The sequence below is a fragment of the Carcharodon carcharias genome, chromosome 6 (genome assembly GCF_017639515.1).
Source record: "Carcharodon carcharias isolate sCarCar2 chromosome 6, sCarCar2.pri, whole genome shotgun sequence".
NCBI lineage: Eukaryota > Metazoa > Chordata > Chondrichthyes > Lamniformes > Lamnidae > Carcharodon > Carcharodon carcharias.
Window position 1 is genome coordinate 169411606 of NC_054472.1, and position 21651 is coordinate 169433256.

The 21651-nt window shown below is 45.0% G+C and overlaps 1 protein-coding gene across 1 annotated transcript in view; it reads right to left on the reverse strand.

Annotated features, from left to right (window-relative positions):
• Positions 1 to 21651, reverse strand: part of lama1 (laminin, alpha 1) — a 302752-nt gene that overhangs the window by 220831 nt on the left and 60270 nt on the right. The window contains exons 5-10 of the mRNA XM_041189309.1: positions 13717 to 13896; positions 13112 to 13201; positions 10972 to 11089; positions 10200 to 10378; positions 9847 to 9952; positions 8899 to 9059 (exon numbers count right to left, since the gene is read on the reverse strand). Coding sequence (XP_041045243.1) covers positions 8899 to 9059; positions 9847 to 9952; positions 10200 to 10378; positions 10972 to 11089; positions 13112 to 13201; positions 13717 to 13896 — 834 coding nt within the window. The remainder of the gene's footprint in view (positions 1 to 8898; positions 9060 to 9846; positions 9953 to 10199; positions 10379 to 10971; positions 11090 to 13111; positions 13202 to 13716; positions 13897 to 21651) is intronic.

The following is a 21651-nucleotide window of genomic DNA, read 5'->3' on the forward strand; positions in this document are numbered from 1 at the left end:
TATTGAGAGTTTGGGAATGAATTAATGATAATGGTGCATTATATGATTTATCCCCCAAGCTTGTAATAATCAGTATCATTTGCAACCTCAACAGCCACCAGTAAAACCAAGGTATCAATTCATTCTTATAACAGTCAAATGCGCTTGGGAACACCCATTAAAACAATGGGCAGAGACATGATGAAAGTGCCAAGTCTCACTACATTAATATTGCAGACAGTAACTTCTACACTTTGGAGTTTATGGGGCAGATATTTATCTAGTTGTCAATGTGTGCCTGAAGCAAGAGACACAAGGATCAATAAAAATTGCTCCTCAGGCATTAAGTTGGCACAGCTAGGAAGAACCGGACTGGGTTATCTGCCTCACCAGCAGTGACCCTCAGGCAAAGAAAGAATTTCCAATTATATAGATTCTTGCAACACCTCAGGACATCCCAATGCACTTGACAGTCCATGAAGTGCAGTTGCTGTTGTAATGTAGGAAATTGCAGCAGGCAATTTGTGCACAGCAAGCTCCCACAAACAGTAATTACCAGCTATTTTTTAACCTGTTGGCTGAGGGATAAATATTGGTCGTGGCAGTAGGAATAACTCCCCTGCTCTTCTGCCATGGGACCTTTACTGCCCGTCTACAAGAGCAGATGGGACCTCAGGTTGAAGTCTCATTGATATGATAGCACCTATGACAGTGTGGCACTCCCTCAGTACTGTACTGCAGTGGCAGCTTAAATGTTTTGCTTAATTGCTTGAACCCACAAACTTCTGAGGCAAAAGCAAGCGGGGTACTGAACCAAGGCTGATCCAGTAAGTCACTGAAGGGAGTCAGGGCAGGCCACTCCACAGGACTGGTTTTATAAACAAAACATGTAAATACTAACTTCCCTAAGGAAAGAACTTTCCCATCGGTGAGCGGGGGTGGGGCCCGCTCGCCGACGCTTAAAATGACACGTGGTGACATCGGGCGGGCGTCCCAATGTTACTGCTCGTCATTTAGATTGTCAGTTCAGTGGGGGCTGCGCACCCGCCAAATTGTCAAAGGCTTATTAAGGCCGTTAACAAAGTAATTAAAGCTGTTAAGAATGCTGCCCGTCCAACCTTAAGGCTGGCGGGCAGGAGAAGGGCCCAGGTGGCCTTCGCATTTTTCATGGAACCTCATCCACGGGCGGGATGAGGTTTCATGAAGGGTTTACTAATTACATAAAATTTTTGAAAAAAATTAATGGACATGTCCCAGCTGATGTGACAGTTTCACATGAGGGGACATGTCTTTAAAATTTATTTTTACCTTTACTCCATTTTTCAAAACTTAAACTAATCTGCAAGGCACCTCTGTGCCTCAGGGAGGTTTCTGCATTTTGATGCGCGCATGCGTGAAGGAGCACAGGCTCCGACTCAGGGAATCACCACACCACCCCCCCACCCGCCCGCACAGGGAGTGCTCAGCGCTTCCGGATGTACGACATGCTTGGCGGACCTTAATTGGCATGCTCACATAAAATGGCAGCGCGCACCCAATTGGGAGCGCCGATCAGGTTCACCCTCGCTCCCGCCACCCCCACACCCCCCCACCCCCCCACCCCCTGTACAGGCCCCACGATGGGGGGAAATTCCTGCCCTAAGGTAACTGTGAGGGCAGCTGAAGGACATGTCCCACTCATTAGGAACTCATCTTGAAAAGGGTGCCTCAAACTGATTCAGCTGTGACATGTAAAGGTGGGCCTCATGGATTTAGGAGTGTAGGTTGGCCGCAAGCTTTGTGCCCGTTTGAAGTCTCTGACCTTTAAGAGTTGGTAAAATATAATGACATCGTGTTGGAAGTGCACTGATTAACCTCTGAACATTTCTAACATTTTCTGATTTATTCCTCGTTGCCATTAGAGTGGTGACATTCTAGGAACATTTGTTTACAAATAAATCTAATCTCATGACATTAACTGAGACAAACCTTCAGAAAATTAGCATTTTAATGATTTTCCCTCCAAGATGTCCAGGCTTTTTATTACTTATTCTTTCAGGGGATGTGGGCATTGCTGGCTAGGCCAGCATTGATTGCCCATCCCTAATTGCCCTTGAGAAGGGGGTGGTGAGCTGCCTTCTAGAACTGCTGCAGTCCACGTGGTGTAGGTACACCCACAGTGCTGTTAGTGAGTTCCAAGATTTTGGCCCAGCAACAGTGGAGGAACAGCGATATATTTCCAAGTCAAGATGGTGAATGGCTTGGAAGGGGGAACTTCCAAGTGGCGGTATTCCCATCTATCTGCTGCCCTTGTCCTTCGAGGAAGTAGAGGTCATAAGTTTATAAGATGCTGTTGAAGGAGCCTTGGAGGATTGCTGCAATGCATCTTTTAGATGGTACACATTGCTGCCACTGTTCATCAGTGGTGGAGGGAGTGGGTGTTGAAGGTGGCGGGTGGAGTGCCAATCAAGCTGGCTGCTTGGTCCTGGATGGTGTTGAGCTTCTTGAGGGTTGATGCAGCTGCTCTCCTCCAGGCAAGTACCCTGAGCAACTCCTGCAGTGATGTCCTGGGACTGAGATGATTGACCTCCAACAGCCACAACCATCTTCCTTTGTGCTAGGTATAACTCCAACCAGCGGAGGGTGTTCCCCCTGATTCCCATTGACTCCAGATTTGCTGGGGCTCCTTGATGCCACACTTGGTGAAATGCTGCCTTGATGTCAAGGGCAGTCACTCTCACCTCACCTCGGGAGTTCAGCTCTCTTGTCTGTATTTGAAGCAAAACTGAGGTCAGGAGCTGAGCAGTCAGTCAGCAGGTTATTGCTGAGCTAGTGCCGTTTGAGAGCACTGTTGACAACCCCTTCCATTACTTTGCTGATGATGGAGAGTAGACTGATGATGCGCTAATTGGCTGGGTTGGATTTGTCCTGCTTTTTATGTATAGGATATAGCTGGGTAGATGCCAGTGTTGTAGCTGTACTGGAACAGCTTGGCTAGGGGTGCGGCAAGTTCTGGAGCACAAGTCTTCAGTACTATTGCTGGAATATTGTCAGGGCCAATAACCTTTGCAGTATCCAGTGCCTTCAGCTATTTCTTGATATCACGTGGGGTGAATTGAATTGGCAGAAGATTGGCATCTATGATGCTGGGGACCTCTGGAGGAAGCCGAGATTAATTACCCACCCGGCACTTCTGGCTGAAGATTGCTGCAAATTCTTCAGCCTTGTCCATTACACTGATGTGCTGCACTCCCCCATCATTGAAGATGGGGATATTTGTGGAGCCTCCTCCTCTAGTGAGTTGCTTAATTGTCCACCACCATTCATGTCTGCATATGGCAGCACTGCAGAGCTAAGATTTGATTAATTGTTTGTGGGATCACTTAGCTATGTCTATCACCTGCTGCTTCCACTGTTTGGCATACAAGTAGTCCTGTGTTATAGCTTCACCAGGTTGACACCTCATTTTTAGATATGCCTGGTGCTGCTCCTGGCATGCCCTCCTGCACTCTTCATTGAACCTCTTCATTGTGTAGCTAGCATTGGGATAACTGAGCAGTTCCAAATTATTTCCTTTAAATTATTACCCTGAAGTTCCTGGTAGTGGAGAGGGAGTAAGTCGGAGTTACAGGGTTGGGGAGGGGAGAAGCCAGGATTCAGGATTTGACCTTGAAATTCTGTCTGGGATGGGGGGAACATAGATGGATCTTCCACCCATTCACCCATGTCAAAGGCTATGTCGTGCCAATTCTTGGCCCCCAGGAATTACCTCCCTGTACACACTTGAAAGACCTCAGCAGTCAGCTGTCCTACGTCCATTTGAGGCCTCCTAAAGGATGCAAAATGTCACCAGAGCGTGGTAACCAGAGCCTACACTTCCCTGGTTTGAGTGACTCCATTGGGGACTGAAGATTGAATCTTTAGTCCCCAATGGAGGTGGGCATGGAGGCAGGCAGTTGCAGAATTTCAGACCATTGGCCAGTGTACCAGTTCCCCACATCCATCCTGCCCCTGGTTGATGTCCCTCAAGGTGTGATTGGGGGAGTGGGGAACAGGCCAACCCATCCACAAACAATGGACAGCCAAACAAGGTAAGTAATGGGATATTAAAGCCTAAAAGCAAAATATTGCGGATGCTGGAAATGTGAAACAAAAACAGAAAATGCTGGAAAAACTCAGCAGGTCTGACAGCATCTGTGGAGAGAAAGACAGAGTTAATGTTTTGAGTCCGTATGACTCTTCTTCAGAGCCTATTAAAGCCTACTGCCCCAGGCCGACAGAGATTTTGCTCTTGGCCTCCAGATCGCACAGACAGTCTTGTGGAGGGACTCCGTGCTGACACTCAATCATGGCCAGGTTCACAAAGGTTTTTTCTTAATTTTAGGTTTTGCGAGGTTGGACAGGAAGCACCTTGTGGGATCACTTAGCTCTGTCTGTCACTAGCTGCTTATGCAAGGCATCCTGTGTTATTGCTTCACCAGGTTGACACCACATTTTTAGGTATGCCTGGTGCTGCTCCTGGCATGCCCTCTCGCACTTCCATTGAACCAGCATTCATGGATTCATGGAAATGGTAGAGTGGAGGATATGCCAGGTCACGAGGTTACAGGTTGTGTTTGAGTACCACTCTGCTGCTGCTGATGACCTGCAGTGCCTCATGGATGCCCAGTCTTGAGCTGCTAGATCTGTTCGAAATTTATCCCATTTAGGACACTGGTAGTGCCACACAAGACAATGGAGGGTATCCTCAATGTGAAGGTGGGACGCCGTCTCCACAACGACTGTGCGGTGGTCACTCCTACCGATACTGTCATGGACAAATGCATCTACGGCAGGCAGGTTGGTGAGGATGATGTCAAGTATGTTCTTCCCTCATGTTGGTCCCCTCACCATCTGCCGCAGGCTAGCAGCTATGTCCTTTAGGTCTTGGCCAATTAGGTCAGTAGTGGTGCTACTGAGCCACTCCTGGTGATGGGCATTGAAGTTCTCCACCCAGAGTACACTCTGCACCCTTGCCACCCTCAGTGCTTCCTCCAAGTCGTGTACAACATGGAGGAACACTGATTCATCAGCTGAGGGAGGGCGGTACGTGGTAATCAGCAGGAGGTTTCCTTGCCCATGATTGACCTGATGCCATGAGACTTCATGGGGTCCGGAGTCAATGTTGAGGATGCCTTGGGCAACTCCCTCCCGAACGTATACCAATGTGCCACCACCTCTACTGGGTTGCCCTGTCCCACTGGCAGGACAGACCCAGGGATGGTGATGGTGGAGTCTGGGACATTATCTGTAAGATATGATTCTGTGAATATGACCATATCAGGTTGTTGCTTTACTAGCCTGTGAGACAGCTCTCCCAATTTTGGCACAAGGTGTTTGTAAGGAGGACTTTGCAGGGTCAACAGTGCTGGGTTTGCTGTTGTCGTTTACAATGCCTAGGTCGATGCTGGGTGGTCCATCCGGTTTCATTCCTTATTGACTTGTTTGATACAACCGAGTGGCTTGCTCGGCCATTTCAGAGGGCATTTTAAGAGTCAACCACATTGCTGCGGGTCTGGAGTCACATATAGGCCAGACCAGGTAAGGACGATTAATGCCCTTTAGGAAAGGAAGTCTCTGAACCAGGTGGGTTTTTTTTTTACAACAATCGACAATGGTTTCATAGTCATTATTCGTCTCTTACCCAGGATTTTGCCCTCGTCAGGCGGGCTTGGTGGGAACGGTTGGGACGCCAGCTGCCGCCCACTGCCTGCAATTCGGGCCGGACTGCGGGCCAATTAAGGCCGCATGGCAGCACTGTCGGTGGGGGAGTGTGGGGGCTGGGGGAGGAGTTTGAGCACGAACTTCCGCGTGTGCACACAGGAAAAGCTGTGAAGGTTTTAAGAAATAAAATTAAAGTCATTTAAATTGTTAAAAAACATGTCCACTCATGTGACTCCGTCACACGAGCACGGACATGTTATTAATGAAATGCCTACATTTTTATTTTATTTATATTTGCTGTTGGAGCTATATCCTTCCTTAAATAAGGAGAACAATACTGAGCACAGTCCTTCAGGTGTGGTCTCACCAATGGCCTGTATAACTGAAGCATAACCTCCCTACTTTCGGAGTCAATTCCCCTCACAATAAACAATAACATTTTATTAGCTTTCCTAATTATTTGCTGTACTGGCATACAAACCTTTTGCGATTCATGCACCAGGACACAAATCCCTCTGCATCTCAGAGCTCAGCAACCTCTCACCATTTAGATAATATGCTTTTTTTATTCTTCTTCCTGCCAAAAAGGACAATTTCACATTTTCCTACATTATACTCCATTTGCCAGGTCTTTTCCCACTCACTTAACCTGTCTAGATTTGTAGCCTCCTTAGGTCCTCTCAACAACTTACTCTCCTACCTAACTTTCCATCATCAGCAAATTTAGCAACCAAATTTCGGTCCCCTCGTCCAAGTCATTTATGTAAATTGTAAAAAGTTGAGGGCCCGTCACTGATCCCTGTGGCACATCATTCGTCACATCCTGCCAACCAGAAAATGACCCATTTATGCTAACTCTCTGCTTCCTGTTAGCCAGCCAATCTCCTATCAATGCCAATATGTTACCCCCTACACCGTGAGCTTTTATTTGTTGCAATAATCTTTGATGTGGCACCTTATCAAATACCTTCTGGAAATCTAAGAACAGTACACCCACCAGTTCTCCTTTATCCACAGCACATGTTACTTCTTCTTCAAAGTACACCAATAAATCGGTTAAACACAATTTCCCTTTCACAAAACGATGTTGATTCGTCTTGAACTGATCCAAGTGCCCTGCAATAATGTCGTTAATAATAGCTTCTAACATTTTCCCTAAGACAGATGTTAGGCTAACTGGCCTATAGTTTCCTGCTTTCTGTCTCCCTCCCTTTTTGAATAAATTCACTATTTTCCAAACTAATGGGACCTTCCCAGAATCTAGTGAATTTTGCAGAATTAAAACCAACACATCAACTATCTCACAAGCCACTTCTTTTAAGACCCCAGGACGAAGTCCATCAAGACCTGGGAATTTGTCACCCCGCAGCCCCAACTTGCTCAGTACCTCTGATATACAAATGCAAATTCTTTCTTTACTGTCCTTCACATATGAGTTGGGAACTCATGCTATTTTTGGAAAGCAGAGTTACCTCCTGAAGAGACTAACTGGCAGCAAGCAAACTGTAACTTTAATAGAAGATGTTGTTTCCTCATGGCTTTCCCTGCTCTCTATTCCCAACAGGCCTTTAAGCCTCCACATGCGAGAAGGCAGACAACTTACCCTCATGCCTCCGTCATTCTCCAGTAAGACTTTAGGAGGGAAGCAAGCAAGGCACAATGCTGCCTTTCCCTTCTGCCTGGTGAAGAGATATCTGGCATCAAAATGGCACTTCCCCACAGCAGTTCTGTTGAATTTGGTTCCTCAGTGGAGTGAGGAATTTAGACTCTCTCCGCATCATAGCACGAGGACATCACACTTCAATGCATGGTGCCATCGGGATTCCCCTGCCTGCCCAATTTCTACACCAACGTGTCGAGCACAATAATGACATTAAGGACAGAATCGTTGCCGAGACACAGGGGTCAGGAATAGAGGCGGGCAGGTGCATACAAAGAACAAAGAAAAGTACAGCACAAGAACAGGCCCTTCGGCCCTCCAAGCCTGCGCCGATCATATTGCCCGTCAACTAAAACATTTTGCATTTCCGTATCCCTCTATTCCCATCCTATTCATGTATTTGTCAAGCTGCCTCTTAAACACCACTATCGTACCTGCTTCCACCACCTCCTCTGGCAGTGAATTCCAGACACTCACTACCCTCTGCGTAAAAACCTTGCCCTGCACATCTCCTCTATAGTTTTCTTCTCTCACCTTAAACCTATGCCTCTAGTAATTGACCCTTCCACCCTGGGAAAAAGCTTCTGACTATCTACTCTGTCCATGCCACTCATAATTTTGTAAACTTCTATCAAGTCGCCCCTCAATCTCCGTCGCTCTAGTGAGAACAACCCGAGTTTCTCCAACCTCTCCTCATAGCTAATAACCTCCAGACCAGGCAGCTTCCTGGTAAACCTCCTCTGCACCCTCTCCAACGCCTCCATATCCTTCTGGTAATGTGGCGACCAGAACTGCACGCAATATTCCAACTGTAGCCTAACCAAGGTTCTATACAGCTGCAGCATGACTTCCCAGCTTTTATACTCAATACCACTGCCAATGAAGGCAAACATAATTTGCGTAATTTCACATTGCTCGCTGATGTGTCAGCAGCATCTCACGTCCAACTCATTTTTCTGGAGCTGGATTGGGGCTAGCGGAAGATAGCTTGTTAAGACAATTCAATGGCTAAATGTTTGAGGCCAACTTTCGCAGGTCCCCTGATGCATTAGGACACTGGCAGCAGCCTGGAGGTGGCCTCCTGGGGCCAGGTCAGGGCGGTGGCCAGCACTTCAGGAAGATTCTGAGGCCTCCCCCTCCACAATGGTGACCAGGTAGCTGTGGCCATCTTTTAGTTTGAAAATGTTTAAAGTTGCTGAGAGAGAGCCTCAAGATGGAGGCACCGTCTCTCTCTCTCTCTCTTACCCGCAGGCTTCAACTTCTTCTATGTTGGAGGGCCTCCTATTGGCCCTCCAGCTTCGAGAGCCTGCCCACCATCCTTAATTGGATGGCAAGCACATTCCTGGCCACTAATTGGTTAGTCAATCCAAAATCACTGTTGGGTGGCTGTTTACACAGTGTGGAGTCAGCACTCCAAAATCAGGGCCCTGATCTAAAATCGTGCCCTGAGGTGGCACCCTGTATTATGTCCCTTATGAGGAAATGATATTGTGTCTTTACAAAATTTAAATGTTTGTTGCTTTCTCTTAAAAGGGAATGTAAAAAGGATATATCATCATCGTGTGGTATCTACAAACCTTGCATTGGCATGGCTCAGCACAAGGGTCATCATTGATGCTGCCGACTATACTACAGTTACAGCGCACACAACTGGGAAAACCTTTGAAGCCCAAAGCACAATGATTGCACGTCTTCCCAGCATAACCATCCCGGCAGTGGCACTGACCAGGGGAGAGACCTAATGCAAAAAGATAATTAGAAAGCAAATCAATGAATATTTATGTACAGCACTATCAGAGTAAAGTTTCAAGTTAATTTACACAGTGGCTGAGCAAAGTGTGGAATGGAAGCAGTAAAGGCAGATAGAATGGAATAAAGTACGGGAGGTTTGGGTAGATATTTGAGAGATTGGGCCATGGAAAGCCATTATACTCTGGCACCAGTCAAATGAAATTGCAGTTTTTTTTGCCAGTCTTGTACCTATTTGTATGGCTTTTCCATGTACTATAGCATTAGGCTTTTTCTAAAGTCTCTCCTTGTATAAAGGTCTAATGGTGAATATATTGCTGCTTAATTAACTTCCCATCCATCACCTTAAACAATCACACCCTCTATCACCGATGTACCGTAGCAGCAGTGTGTACCATCTACAGAATGCACTGCAGGAACTCACCAAGGCTCCTTCAGCACCACCTTCCAGACCCGTGACCTCTATCACCTAGAAGGACAAGGCAGCGGATGCGTGGGAAGACCACTACCTGCAATTGCCCCTCCAAGCCACACACCATTCTGATTTGGAACTATATCCCCACTTCTTCACTGTCGCTGGGTCGAAACCCCAGAACTTCCAGCACTGTGGCTGTACCTACGCCACATGGGCTGTAGCAGTTCAAGAAGGCAGCTCACCACCACCTTCTCAAGGGCAATTAGGGATGGGCAACAAATGCTGGCTTTGCCAGTGAAACTCACATTCCATGAAAGAATTAAAAAATGAGGTAAAGAAACCCATTTTTAGATCAACTCACCTGGGTCTTTGACTGCATGATTGTCATCCTTCACACAAGTAGTATTTATGGATCCTGCAGGGTCACAATCACATGGCAAGCAAGGGTCGTGGTCAAAAGGAGAGACCTACAAATAGATCAACATTATAAGAAAGCCAAACTTCTCCTTTCAGTCCTTTACTATTTAATTAATAACTTGCATACAATCCTCTTTTAAAAGAAGTCTACTAATATATTTAAAAATAGTAAGAAAAAATATTTTAAATACCATTTGCAGTCTGAAATGCCTATTTTTAATATCATGCAAGCTGAAACTGGAGGTAGAGGGAGTCAGCTAAGTGAGATTAAAGGGTTCCGCTTCTCGCAACAATAACCTTGTAAGGTCTGTAGAAGCCATCAATACAGGTCTCACAGTTGATGCCTGCAGTGTTGTTGGTGCAATTAACGCACACACCCCCACCAATGTACTGGCCACGTGTGTTCAAACTCAGGTTGCGATCGGCCACAGTTTGGTCATAGTAACAGTTCTCTGTTTTGCCGTGGCAGTTGCACTCTGGTTAGAAAAAAAAATTGAGGTAAGCGTCTTCATTATCGGACTCAAATCAAAGCGATGGTTAATTTAGTGCATAAAGATATCTACCAAAAGCATCACTGATCCTTATGTGAAAAATAACACAAAAAAAATCATCTACGTTGTGCAACACATACATGCCAAACACACAGAAACAGTTACCATAATCTTCAGGCTACATATTGGTCACACAATTGGAAACTTTGTTTATTACGACTCACACATGTAGAAGACAATAATTAGACTGCCATCATTTTATATTCAAACTTGAAATTACCTAATACATTTTTACTATTAAATAAAGGATAACTATAGTTTTTATTGGGGGAAAGGGCATTGCTACCTTATATAGAGTTGAGTCAGCAACAAATTGAACCTTCATATTTCAACGAACTAGAAAGTAAGACACAAGTGGGGTACTTTGGCCCAACCGTTGGTAGAAGTCTCGAGAACCAGAGGATGGATGGTGACCAGCAGAAGAACCAATGGTGACATGAGGAAAATATTTTTTTAATGCAGTGAGGGGTTATATTTTCTCTGCCTCTTATTAAAGGCACTGGGAAACATTTACTTACTCTCGCACGTATTGTCAGAGGCAAAGGTTCCAGGCCGCCATGGTTTCTGATGGTAACCAGGGCAACACTCACTACAGCTCTCTCCACAGGTGTTGTGCTCACATTGGCACTGCAATCTCTAAAATATATTTTAGGAAAAAAGGGAAAATGTTACTGTCTTGTGATCTCAAATTTCCGGTAACTCTGGAGGAAAGGGCGTTCAGAATTCATTGCACGATGCAGGATGTTTGTTGTAGTTGTAATTGAAGAGTTCCAGACTATAGATCAGTTTTTTTTAACCTCAGTCAGGCACCTGGTGCTTTGAACTCTCAAAAAAAAAAGCCTGATGCTATCCATTCATGCCTAAATGCTGTAATTATATTGAGATCAACTTGTGTCAAAGTTCAACTGCACAAACCACTGACTAATCACCAGCACTTGATTGGACAAACGTTTTGCCTAACAGCTGGTCCTGGTTTGCCTCAGTCCACACTCAGGTCTCAGAATGGGGATGGAAAAAAAAATACACATTTCTGTTCTGGCTATTCAGCCCCAGAAAGCAAAGCCAAATTGGTTATTTCAAGTGGAATGTAATGTCCAAGAGGGGGCAAGGTCAGAGTGGAACAAAGATTAGATATCATTTCAGCAGCTAAATTCAAAGAAAATTGGAATTTTCAAACGCTGTTAACTCTGTCCCATTCAAGAGCAACTTTGAACCATGTGAATTTCTTTAATTATCTCACTCCGACATTTGACCGGTTTCTTTGAAACCTCAGGTTACCTATTTTTATTATTGCACTGTGTGCTGGGATTTGGGTCGACCAAATCTAATCCAGATTAAGAGCCATTACATGTCTCGGATACGCACCAATCACTCTTTCTTTGCCTCTCTGGACTACGCATGTGTGTGGAAGCCTTTCTACGCTGGGAAACTGCAAACTGATTGCTCCACTGGTTAAAGGGATAGCAAAGTATTTTCAGTCTAGGCTGTTGCATTGCTTTGTTTGATCGTTTGTCATTGTATGGGCAGAGACGCCAGCTCTAGTCTCTGTTGATCTTCACAGTGAAACACGCTTGGTAAAAGAGCTCTCAGTCAAATATGGCTTCTACTATATAGAGCCTAGTATCCCAGCCTACAACCCAACTAGCCATGAACTAATCATTTTGACATTTAATTGTGACAGCCTTAAAGTTCACTATTTTCCAAAATTTAAGTTGCAGAAAATTGTTAAGGTCAGCCTGAGACAGCACTATAAATAACAAGATTACAGACGCATCTGGAGTTAGCAACATTTACTTAAACATTAACATTAGCAACAACCTGAGGTACTTGAAGTAGATTAACCTAAGCAACAGCAACTTGCATTTATATAGCACCATTAACGGAGTAAGTTGTCCCAGGAGGAGGAGGGGAACTCCTAGCAGTAATTCTTTGTAACCATTCCATTGTTAAATGTGATACTCTACAAAAGAGATTAAGAGCCGGGTTTTTCCTTGGCTCCCCTGCCTGAAATGATGAGGTTGGAAAGCCTGGCATCATATTCTAGCCCCCACCCCTGCTGCTAGCGCTACCTTTCGCCCCTGCAGGGAATATGGGATTTAGATGACTGGAATGAGATGGGTTCTGGGGTGATGACATTCCTGCCTCTAACCCCTAATCCAGTCCACCCCAGGGGCTGCTATTTTTAGGCACTTCGCTCACTCCAAGACCTAAAATTAAAAATGACATTGCAACTTTTATCCCATTTAATGTTGGTTCCTCTCCTGTAGCTGCAGTGGGTGTCCTGTTACAATTCTGCCACATTTCCCAAGGTGGCAGCACCAGGCTCCCTCTCAACTGTACGGTGGGTACCTAGCCTACAATGTACCCTGCGTGACTATAAAAAAACCCCAGACCCAAGGAAATCGGGTTACACGATCACAATGGGATTAGCTCTAATCATGTTATAACTACCTTTATTACCTCGCTCACCGAGGACTAATTATAGAATTAAGGCAGGATCTAGGATAACAATTAAACCAAGAAGCGCCAGCCCTAAAATGACAAGCACTTGACACACATATTCACCATCGTTCAGATCTTGAAACTGTGGTACATTTTGATGACTGCGCCGCGCTACACATGCGCTATTTTTTCTATGGATTTAAATCTGTAACAAACCATTACTGCTTCATCCCATGGACAGCTGCGTGCATGACCGTAACAGATACACATGCCTCCGACTGAGATATCCTTGATGGAGTAGTAGTACTGTATAAAAAAATAAACCAGATGTAAATTGAAACCTAGTATTCAGTGCAACCCACCACATGAAATTCCTAAGTTCACAGAACACACAAACGTGGGTTTCACATTTACACAATGTAGGCATTTGAAAATTAGGTTGTCTTTTTAATTAAATGTAATTACACTATTATTACACTATTAATGTATGAACACTGTTGAATTAGTTACTTCAGCAAACTCAAAGTCTCATTTTATTGCTATTGCTGGTTTGCAACAGGTTTGCTAGTTTAAAAGTCAAATTGTGCAAATAGAGAGATCTGACTTTAAAAGACAAAACATAATAAAGTTTCAAACGTATGGAAAAAGGAGCAAACTTTTAAACAAGATAAAAGCCACAGTAAAACAAAGGAACAGTACAGTCCTTTAAACAAAGATAAAACGCTGCATCCTCTTCATTCACAGGGTGAAGTGCTTTGTTCCTCCTGTCAACATAAGAAACAAATGCCAGAAATGGCCCTCAACGGTCCCATTTTCCTTACCCTGCGAGTAACAATTGGATCAACTTCCCTGGGGTCACGGAAGCCAAGGGTCATGAGGTCAGCATTGAGTGTTCTGATGCGCTGAAGGAGGAGACGGATGTAACGAGCCGAGGTAAACGCCAACAAAGTAGGGGAAGGGTCATCAGCACTGGGCCTGCCGTTGATCAGGGACGTGTGAATCTGCAGATGGAGAAGAGGGTACAGTGACTGTGAACTACAGAGCTTCATTTAACGCATTATTAAAACACCATTTCGATATTCACTCTCACCTCGCAAGGTGTGTCCAATGGGCATTCAGTGCTTTCACAGAGCTTCAATTTCCTACTTTTTCAAGTTGAGAAACCAAGAAGGACGCAATTGAGCTTAAAAAAAAATTACAAGGCTAATTTTAAAGTCACTATTAGGTGGTATTAACCTTGTATCTTAGAAATCAGAGGAAAGTCTCATGAGTAAGAGGAAAGGAAAACTGAGCGAAATAAGGTGCTGGAATTTACAGACTGGTCATAAAATGCAACACATGGCCTGACCGCCATCTTCCTGCCTGCCCCCGACCTGTCTTCCATTTTACGGGGGGGGGGGGGGGGGGGGGGGCGACAGAAGCATCAGATGACCAGCTCGCTATTGGGCGTATGGAGGCCCTCAAGTTTCTCATACCACTTCCACCGCTGTTTTATCCGCTGCAGGGGGAGGCCCACGCCAAGCAGGTATCCTTGCAGCTTTTACCATGTGTACTGGTGTCAGGCGGCCTCGGGGTTGGGGGGGTGGAATCATGGAGGCCAAGAAAAGTTTAACAAGTGTTTATGCTTTTCATAGATTAAATGGTTTAAGCCTTTGAAGTTCAAGTGGCAGCAGCCCATCACAAGTCAGGGGTGGAGTTAGCATAAAGAACTTTGCCAGTTTGATGGTTATCACCCTCCTGGCATCACATGGGCATCTGAACAGTGGGCAAGGCTGTTCAGGTTCCACATGAGCAGCAGGAAGGCTGCAGTTGGAAATGGGTGCTGCACCCTCAGAAATCAAGGCCACTGGCAGTGAGGAGCATCAACCTGCACAGGAAGGGAAGAACGCCGGGAATCGGGAGGCCAGAGGAGAGAGATGAGGGACACAAAGGAGAGGGGGACACTAACCTGAGCACAGGATCTACAGGCAGAGGGAAAGATACCTGGAGGGGACTGAGAACCAGGGCCAAAGGAGACTTCAACTCTCTCAGCAGATGTTCACAGGCATCTGTGCCCTCGTCACTGTGGACCTCTGCGATATATCACAGATAGCTGCAGACCAGTCCAGGTGACAGTTACCCTCTTCACCAAGGCTGGGCATCGTGTCAGATGCACAACTGATGGGTTATAGGACACTGATTGCCTGGTGCAGTCATTGTGATGCAGTAACTTGTAAGATCCAGAGCTGAAAAGGTTAACTCTTTAGAGTAAAGGGTTAACTCTATTGATAACCAATGAACATGTGCGTAAGGAGCTATGTCGCAGTGATGTCACTCACTGAGAGTCGGAAGGTGTGAAGCATTTCAGAGAGAAGCTCCAGCTATGCCTTGGTCTTACTTAACTTTTGTAAATAGTAAATAAATGTTTTTGAACAAAAGACCATTGCCTCCAGCAAGGTCTTTTCTAGAGTAAGAAGCTAACAAATCCTGAGATAAAACCACAATAAAAGAAACTCCAGAGATTCTGCTTTGACATTCCTTCCATATCTGTAACATTGCCTACCTTCTATTCACCAAATAAACTCGTCACACAATCTTTCATCACTTCCCTAGACACTAGGTCATTCAGGACTCTGCTGCTTAACGGTTTTTATTCTTTCTTGGGATGTGGGCATCACTGGCTGGGACAGCATTTATTGTCCATCCTTAGTTGCCCTTGACAAGGTGGTGGTGATCTGCCTTCTTGAGCCACTGCAGTCCATGTGGTGCAAGTACACCCACAGTGCTGTTAGAGAGGGAGTTGCAGGATTTTGACCCAGTGACAGTGAAGGAATGGTAATGTAGTTCCAAGTCAGGATGGTGAGTGACTTGGAAGGGAACTTCCAGGTGGTGGTTTTCCCATGTTTCTGCTGCCCTTGTCCTTCTAGGTGGTAGAGGTTGTGGGTTTGGCAGATGCTGTCAGAGGAGCCTTGGTAAATTGCTGTCTTATCCTGCCCAAGTTATGCTCATCCATTACTCACAGAACCTTTATATGCAGAAGGAGGCCATGTGGCCCAGTGAGTCTGCACTGGCTCGCTGAAAGAGCATTCTACCTAATCTCAATCCCCTGCCTTATCCCTGTAACCTTGCACATTCTCTGTTTTCAGGTAGCAATCCAATTCCCTTTTGAATACCTCAACCGAACCTGCCTCCACCACCCTATCAGAAAGTTCGTTCCAGACTCCAACCACCCTCTGGGCAAAAACATTTTTCCTCTCATCACTTCTACTTCTTTTCCCCAATGTTTTGAATCTGTGCGCTCTAGTTCTTGATGTTCTCTTGAGATGGAACAGTTTCTCACTATTTACACTGTCAATGCCCCACAGGATTGTGAATACCTCTATCAAGTCTCCTCTTAGCCTTTTCTCCAAGGAAAACAGTCCCACCTCTCCAATCTATCCTCATAGCTACAGTTCTTTATCACTGAAATCATTCTTGTGAATTTCCTCTGTACACTCTCCAACGCCTTCACACCCTTCCTCAAGTATGGCACCCAGAACTGGACACAGTACTCCAGATGAGGCCTAACAAGTGTCTTATACAAGTTCAACATGACCTCCTTACTCTTGTACTCAATGCCCCATTAATAAAACCTAGGATATGATATGCTTTGTTAACTCTTTGCTGCACCCCTGGTTTTCTGTTTTTTTTCTAATTCCTGCCTCTTGTGCACCTATTCCTCCATTCACTCCTCTAGTGGCAGCCATGTCTTCTGCCAACTAAGTCCTTCTCTCCAGAATTCCCTCCCTAAATCTCTTCAACTCTCTATCTCCTTCTCCTCCTTTAAGACTCTACTTAAGATCAGTTCTTTTGCTCATCCTGCTACCCTCTGCCACCCCTCACTCCTTCTTTAGTTCTGCAACCATTAATCATCCAACTCTTGTGAAATGTTTGGGATGTTTTTCTACCTCAGTTGCACAGTTCCCAGAACAGAGAATGGTTTAGTGCTGAATTTAGCCTGTCGTGTGGGGCTTACATTTCCTGCTTTCGCCCCCAAACTCAACCAAATTTCCTCAATTCTTCCCACATCTTTTTATATTCGTCTTCTTTAACGAATCATGCTGTACCTTTCTGAATGTTGTAATTGATTTAGCACTGATCAACACTTGTGAAAACAACTCACACTGGGATAACTGTGGGAAAAGGCTTCTTCTAATCTCCCTATAATATTTGTATCTAATGCGTTGTAAGTAGATCTCAGCCAGAGCATAGGGCAGGGTTTTATGAGCCCATAGCGACGGGGGCGGGGCTGTGAAACGTGGCAAAGGGTGGAGGAGGAAGCCAGCATAGATTCCTGCTCCTGATCACAATCCATTGAACCTTGTGGACTACAGGTCTGCTGCCACCCACAATGTGGAAGAATTTACCCGTTTAATACCTAAGTTCACGGGCAGTGGGTGCTTGTCACCCACTGAATTGTACCACAGTATTTGTCAGCGCCTTCAGGAATGAAAACTGGGGAATGATGGAAAAAAGCTCTCTCTCTTTCCCATGGGCTATAGTCGTTTCAGATAATTAGCCTCGGCTCATGTAGAAGAATAAATAAAGGATAAATAAATAAATAAATAAATACTTTCTCCAATACTTTAGAAATAGTGCCTGAGGAATAATAATCATTACAGTGGAATTAGTTTCGATTAGCATCTCCATCAAACAGTACAATTGCTCAAGTTTATAAAAAGAATTAAATCACACTTAACAAATAGAAAAATACAGGAACCGCTGAGAGCAGACATGGATCTTCTTTTGAAAACTTACTTTAATCTTTATGGCTTAGATCCTTGTTTACAATAGCTGTACGCCCCAATTTCTCTCTCGAGTCTTTACGTGAGTTGACTTCAGGTTGGGTGTGAAATCTTAGAGGTGACAAAATATAGTAGGTGCCCCCAGCATTTGTGTAGGTACAGACTAATTTTTAATGTATGACTGTGCTCCAGGCATTAGCAATGCCTCTCATTGGGAGCTCACTCATTTGTGTACAGGAAATCTATGATGCTGTGAACCTTAAAGGCCTGCAGCAATTTAAAGAGCCAACGCTGATTCCATGTCCAAAGGTGTTCAATTTAGAGAAATGTGCGATTGTCCACTTTGCATCCAAGAGAAACCCATCAGAGGGGGACTGGAAACTGCAGGTGAGTGAAGAGATTTGGGTGTGGAGGTGGAGAGACCACTAAAAGCTGGTTCACAGGTACAAAATAATAATCAAAAGCCCTGTGGAATGCTGGTGTTTATCTAAAGAGGGCTGGAATTTGAATGGGTTAGGAAAGCTAACTCTGTAATGATGTAATTGTAGTGTTTAAAACAATAAAGAGATTCAACAGATGTTAGGCAGCTGATTCATGAATACATATATAGGTAGAATTGGGATTTAAATTTAATCTCATGGTTACAGGTTTTTTGATTTCTTTTAACTCCTGGATAATTTGGGGATTTGTAATTTAGCTACAAGTAACAAAATAGTTAGATTGTTCACACTCAGGATGTTTTGGGGTTTAATATATAAATGCATAGTTTGGCTTACTGGGCTGTTTAGCCCCTGCTTGTAGTACAGGATGCATGACTTGCGCCTGTTGACATCTTTTTGTCAATACATTGAGAAATGAGATAGTCTTGAGACAAGGAAACGGTGCTATAATAAATAATGACATGCTTAATAGCAAACCTATTGGACATTTTGTAAAGACTATCTAATTTCTGGGGATTTTGTTCTCAGTAACTCTTATCAGGGTATACTTAATCATCAACGACAATGTGCATGACTAGAGGCCAATAAAGATCTTCAGCTCTCCTTCACGTTTTGTAGAGAGGGGGATGAGGACGAAAGCTTTGATAAATGTTACACCTCTACCAAGAGGAAAAGTGGGATAATTGCATTGATTACTGTATGACACTGGCTGGATTATATGCTAAGGCCGGGCTCCCCGCACAGCACAGTATATGTTGGGGTGAGCCCACCACCAACCTTATATTATTGAGGTGAGTCTTCTGCCCCTCTTCAGCAGGAAGTCCTCCCTCAGAGAGCCTCTGGTCAATAGATGTTGGCAGCCCTGCAGTACCAGCAGTGCCATCAGGAATGGTGGCTATTGCCGGTACTGCAATTGGACCAAGGAGGAGTTCAGTGATGGACCCAACACTACTGATGGTGGCAGGCTCCAGCAAGGGGGCGTTGGCAGTGGGGGGACATGTCGGACAGAGAAGTGGGGGAGGGTAGATGGGGGAGGGAAAACTGTTAGTGGAGGTGGGAGTGGTGCCTCCGAATGCCACCAGAGGCTTGAAAAGGAGAAACCCTTCCCCCCCTTTGATTAGCAACCGACCCACAGCGACTAACCAGCTGGGCTAAATCAAAAACAGAATTACCTGGAAAAACTCAGCAGGTCTGGCAGCATCGGCGGAGAAGAAAAGAGTTGACGTTTCGAGTCCTCATGACCCTTCGACAGTAGTTCTGTGGAAGGGTCATGAGGACTCGAAACGTCAACTCTTTTCTTCTCTGCCGATGCTGCCAGACCTGCTGAGTTTTTCCAGGTAATTCTGTTTTTGTTTTGGATTTCCAGCATCCGCAGTTTTTTTGTTTTTAACAGCTGGGCTAAATGTTGGGCGTTGGGCCCAAGCCTTCCCCACTGCCCGCTAAATCAAAGTGGCAGTGGGATGAGGTCCTTAAGTGGGCAATTAATGCTGACGGGTGGGCAGATCTTCCGATGCCTCCCCAACTCATAAAATGGCGGCAGGGCAGGGTGGAGGAAGTTGGGCAGGCCAGTCCGCCTACCTGCTTTCCCATCCACAGGTGGTCCAAAAATATCCAGCCCATTTAGTGTGTCCAAACTCTGGTGAACAGACTGGAAATTTTACATGGTAAACAAAGAAGCTATTTCCTCTGGTGGGGAAATCCAGGGCAAGTGGACAGAACGTTACAATTTAAGTGAGGTCAATCAGGGGTGAAATCAGGGAAGAATCTTTTCCCACTACAGAACAGTGGAAACCTGTAATTATACCTCCCAAAAAGCTGTGGACGCTAGGTTAATTGAAATTTTCATGACTGAGAATGACAGATTTTTTTTTTAAATCAGGTAAGGGTGTGGATTAAGCAGAAATAAATTAAGCTGAAGTACACATCAGCCATGATCTAATTGAATGGCTTTCTCTGTTCCTGTGTTCTGACAAACAGAACTTGTGGAGTCTTAGCCTAGACTCAGAACATCCCAAAGCGCAGTGGGAGTGCAAAGGGACCTCCTTGCACCCAGAAAACTGGACACAGATGAATTTAGGGGGCCAAAGTCCCATGTCCAACTTGCATCGGATACACTTCTGACGCCATATTAGTTTGAATGATCTAGAGGAGCCCCTGCAAAAATTTCCAAACTCTGCCAATAATTTTTCTTGATGCTAGCTGTAAATCCCTTTGTGATTTTTTACAAAAGCAATCTACATTTATATGGCTGGTTTTCCGGTTCTCCAGAGGACTAACCAGTGTCCACGCAAGGCCAGGTAAATTTTTGCTTCATACCTTTTACCTTAACATGGAGCCAGCTGGAGAAAGACACCCTCAACAACAATGCCATGGACCGCTGCCAAACAGTGCTCACCCCCTTCCCAATTGTCTGCCCCTTGGACCTTGCATCTAATTCACTGCCACTTCTCTTCCTGGAGTGCCAACGTTGAGGAACTTCTGCTCTTCTCCCCTATGGGACTTCCGTTTGTTCTGATGAAAGGTCACAACCTGAAAGGTTAACTCTGTTTCTCTTTCTACAGATGATGCTGGACCTTTTTTATCATTCCCACCTGGGATGTGGGCGTCGCTGGCTACGCCAGCATTTATCTCCCATCCCTGATTGCAACTGAGAAGGTGGTAGCGAGCTGTCTTCTTGAACCACTGAAATCCATGTGGTGTAGGTACACCCACGGTGCTGTAGTGACAGTGAATGAATGGTGATACAGTTCCAAGTGGGGATGGTTAGTGGCTTGAGGGGAATTTGCAGGTGATGGTGTTCCCATGCATCTGCTGTCCTCGTCCTTCTAGGTGGTAGAGGTCATGGGTTTGGAGGGCGATATCGAAGGACTTGTTGAATATTTTCAACTGCTTTTATTCCTCCAGGACCTACCTGAGGGGTGCTGGGCTGAATCCCTACCTACAAGAAAATTCATCTCCACTTAGCCTGTGAGCTACCTAGTAATGGGTTGAATATCAAAAGGAGCTCCAAGGCCTAATATTGTTCAGGCCCCTGGCCTGTGTGTTCTGGTGCAACAGTTGTTCTCTGTGCCAGTTCGAGTTGGACTACTGTCACCAATGAATTTCATTCCCTTGAAATCCAATTAAGTACTTTTGAAGCACGTCACTGCTGCTATGTAGGCAAATGACCCAAATTTGAAAAGATCTCAAGTAGACATGCTGGCAGCAAGGCACCACAATGTTCTCACAGACCAGTTAGATCTGCTGATGCGCTCACACCAGCGGACATAAATCCTTTTTTCCTGCCTATGGTTGTGACCAAATCATCCATTTAGGTAATATGGTAAGAGGATGGCATTAGCATTGGCACCATATGGCTTAAGAACCAAAAACAAAATCAATGAACTTCAGAATATCTCGTATTCCTTCATTGGATGTATGCGCCATTGGCATGGCCAGCATTTACTGCCCACCCTTAATTGCCTTTGAGAAGGTAGTGGTGAGCTGCTGCAGTCTATGCAGTGTATTACACCCATAGTACTGTTAGGGAGAGAGTTCTAGGATTTTGACCCAG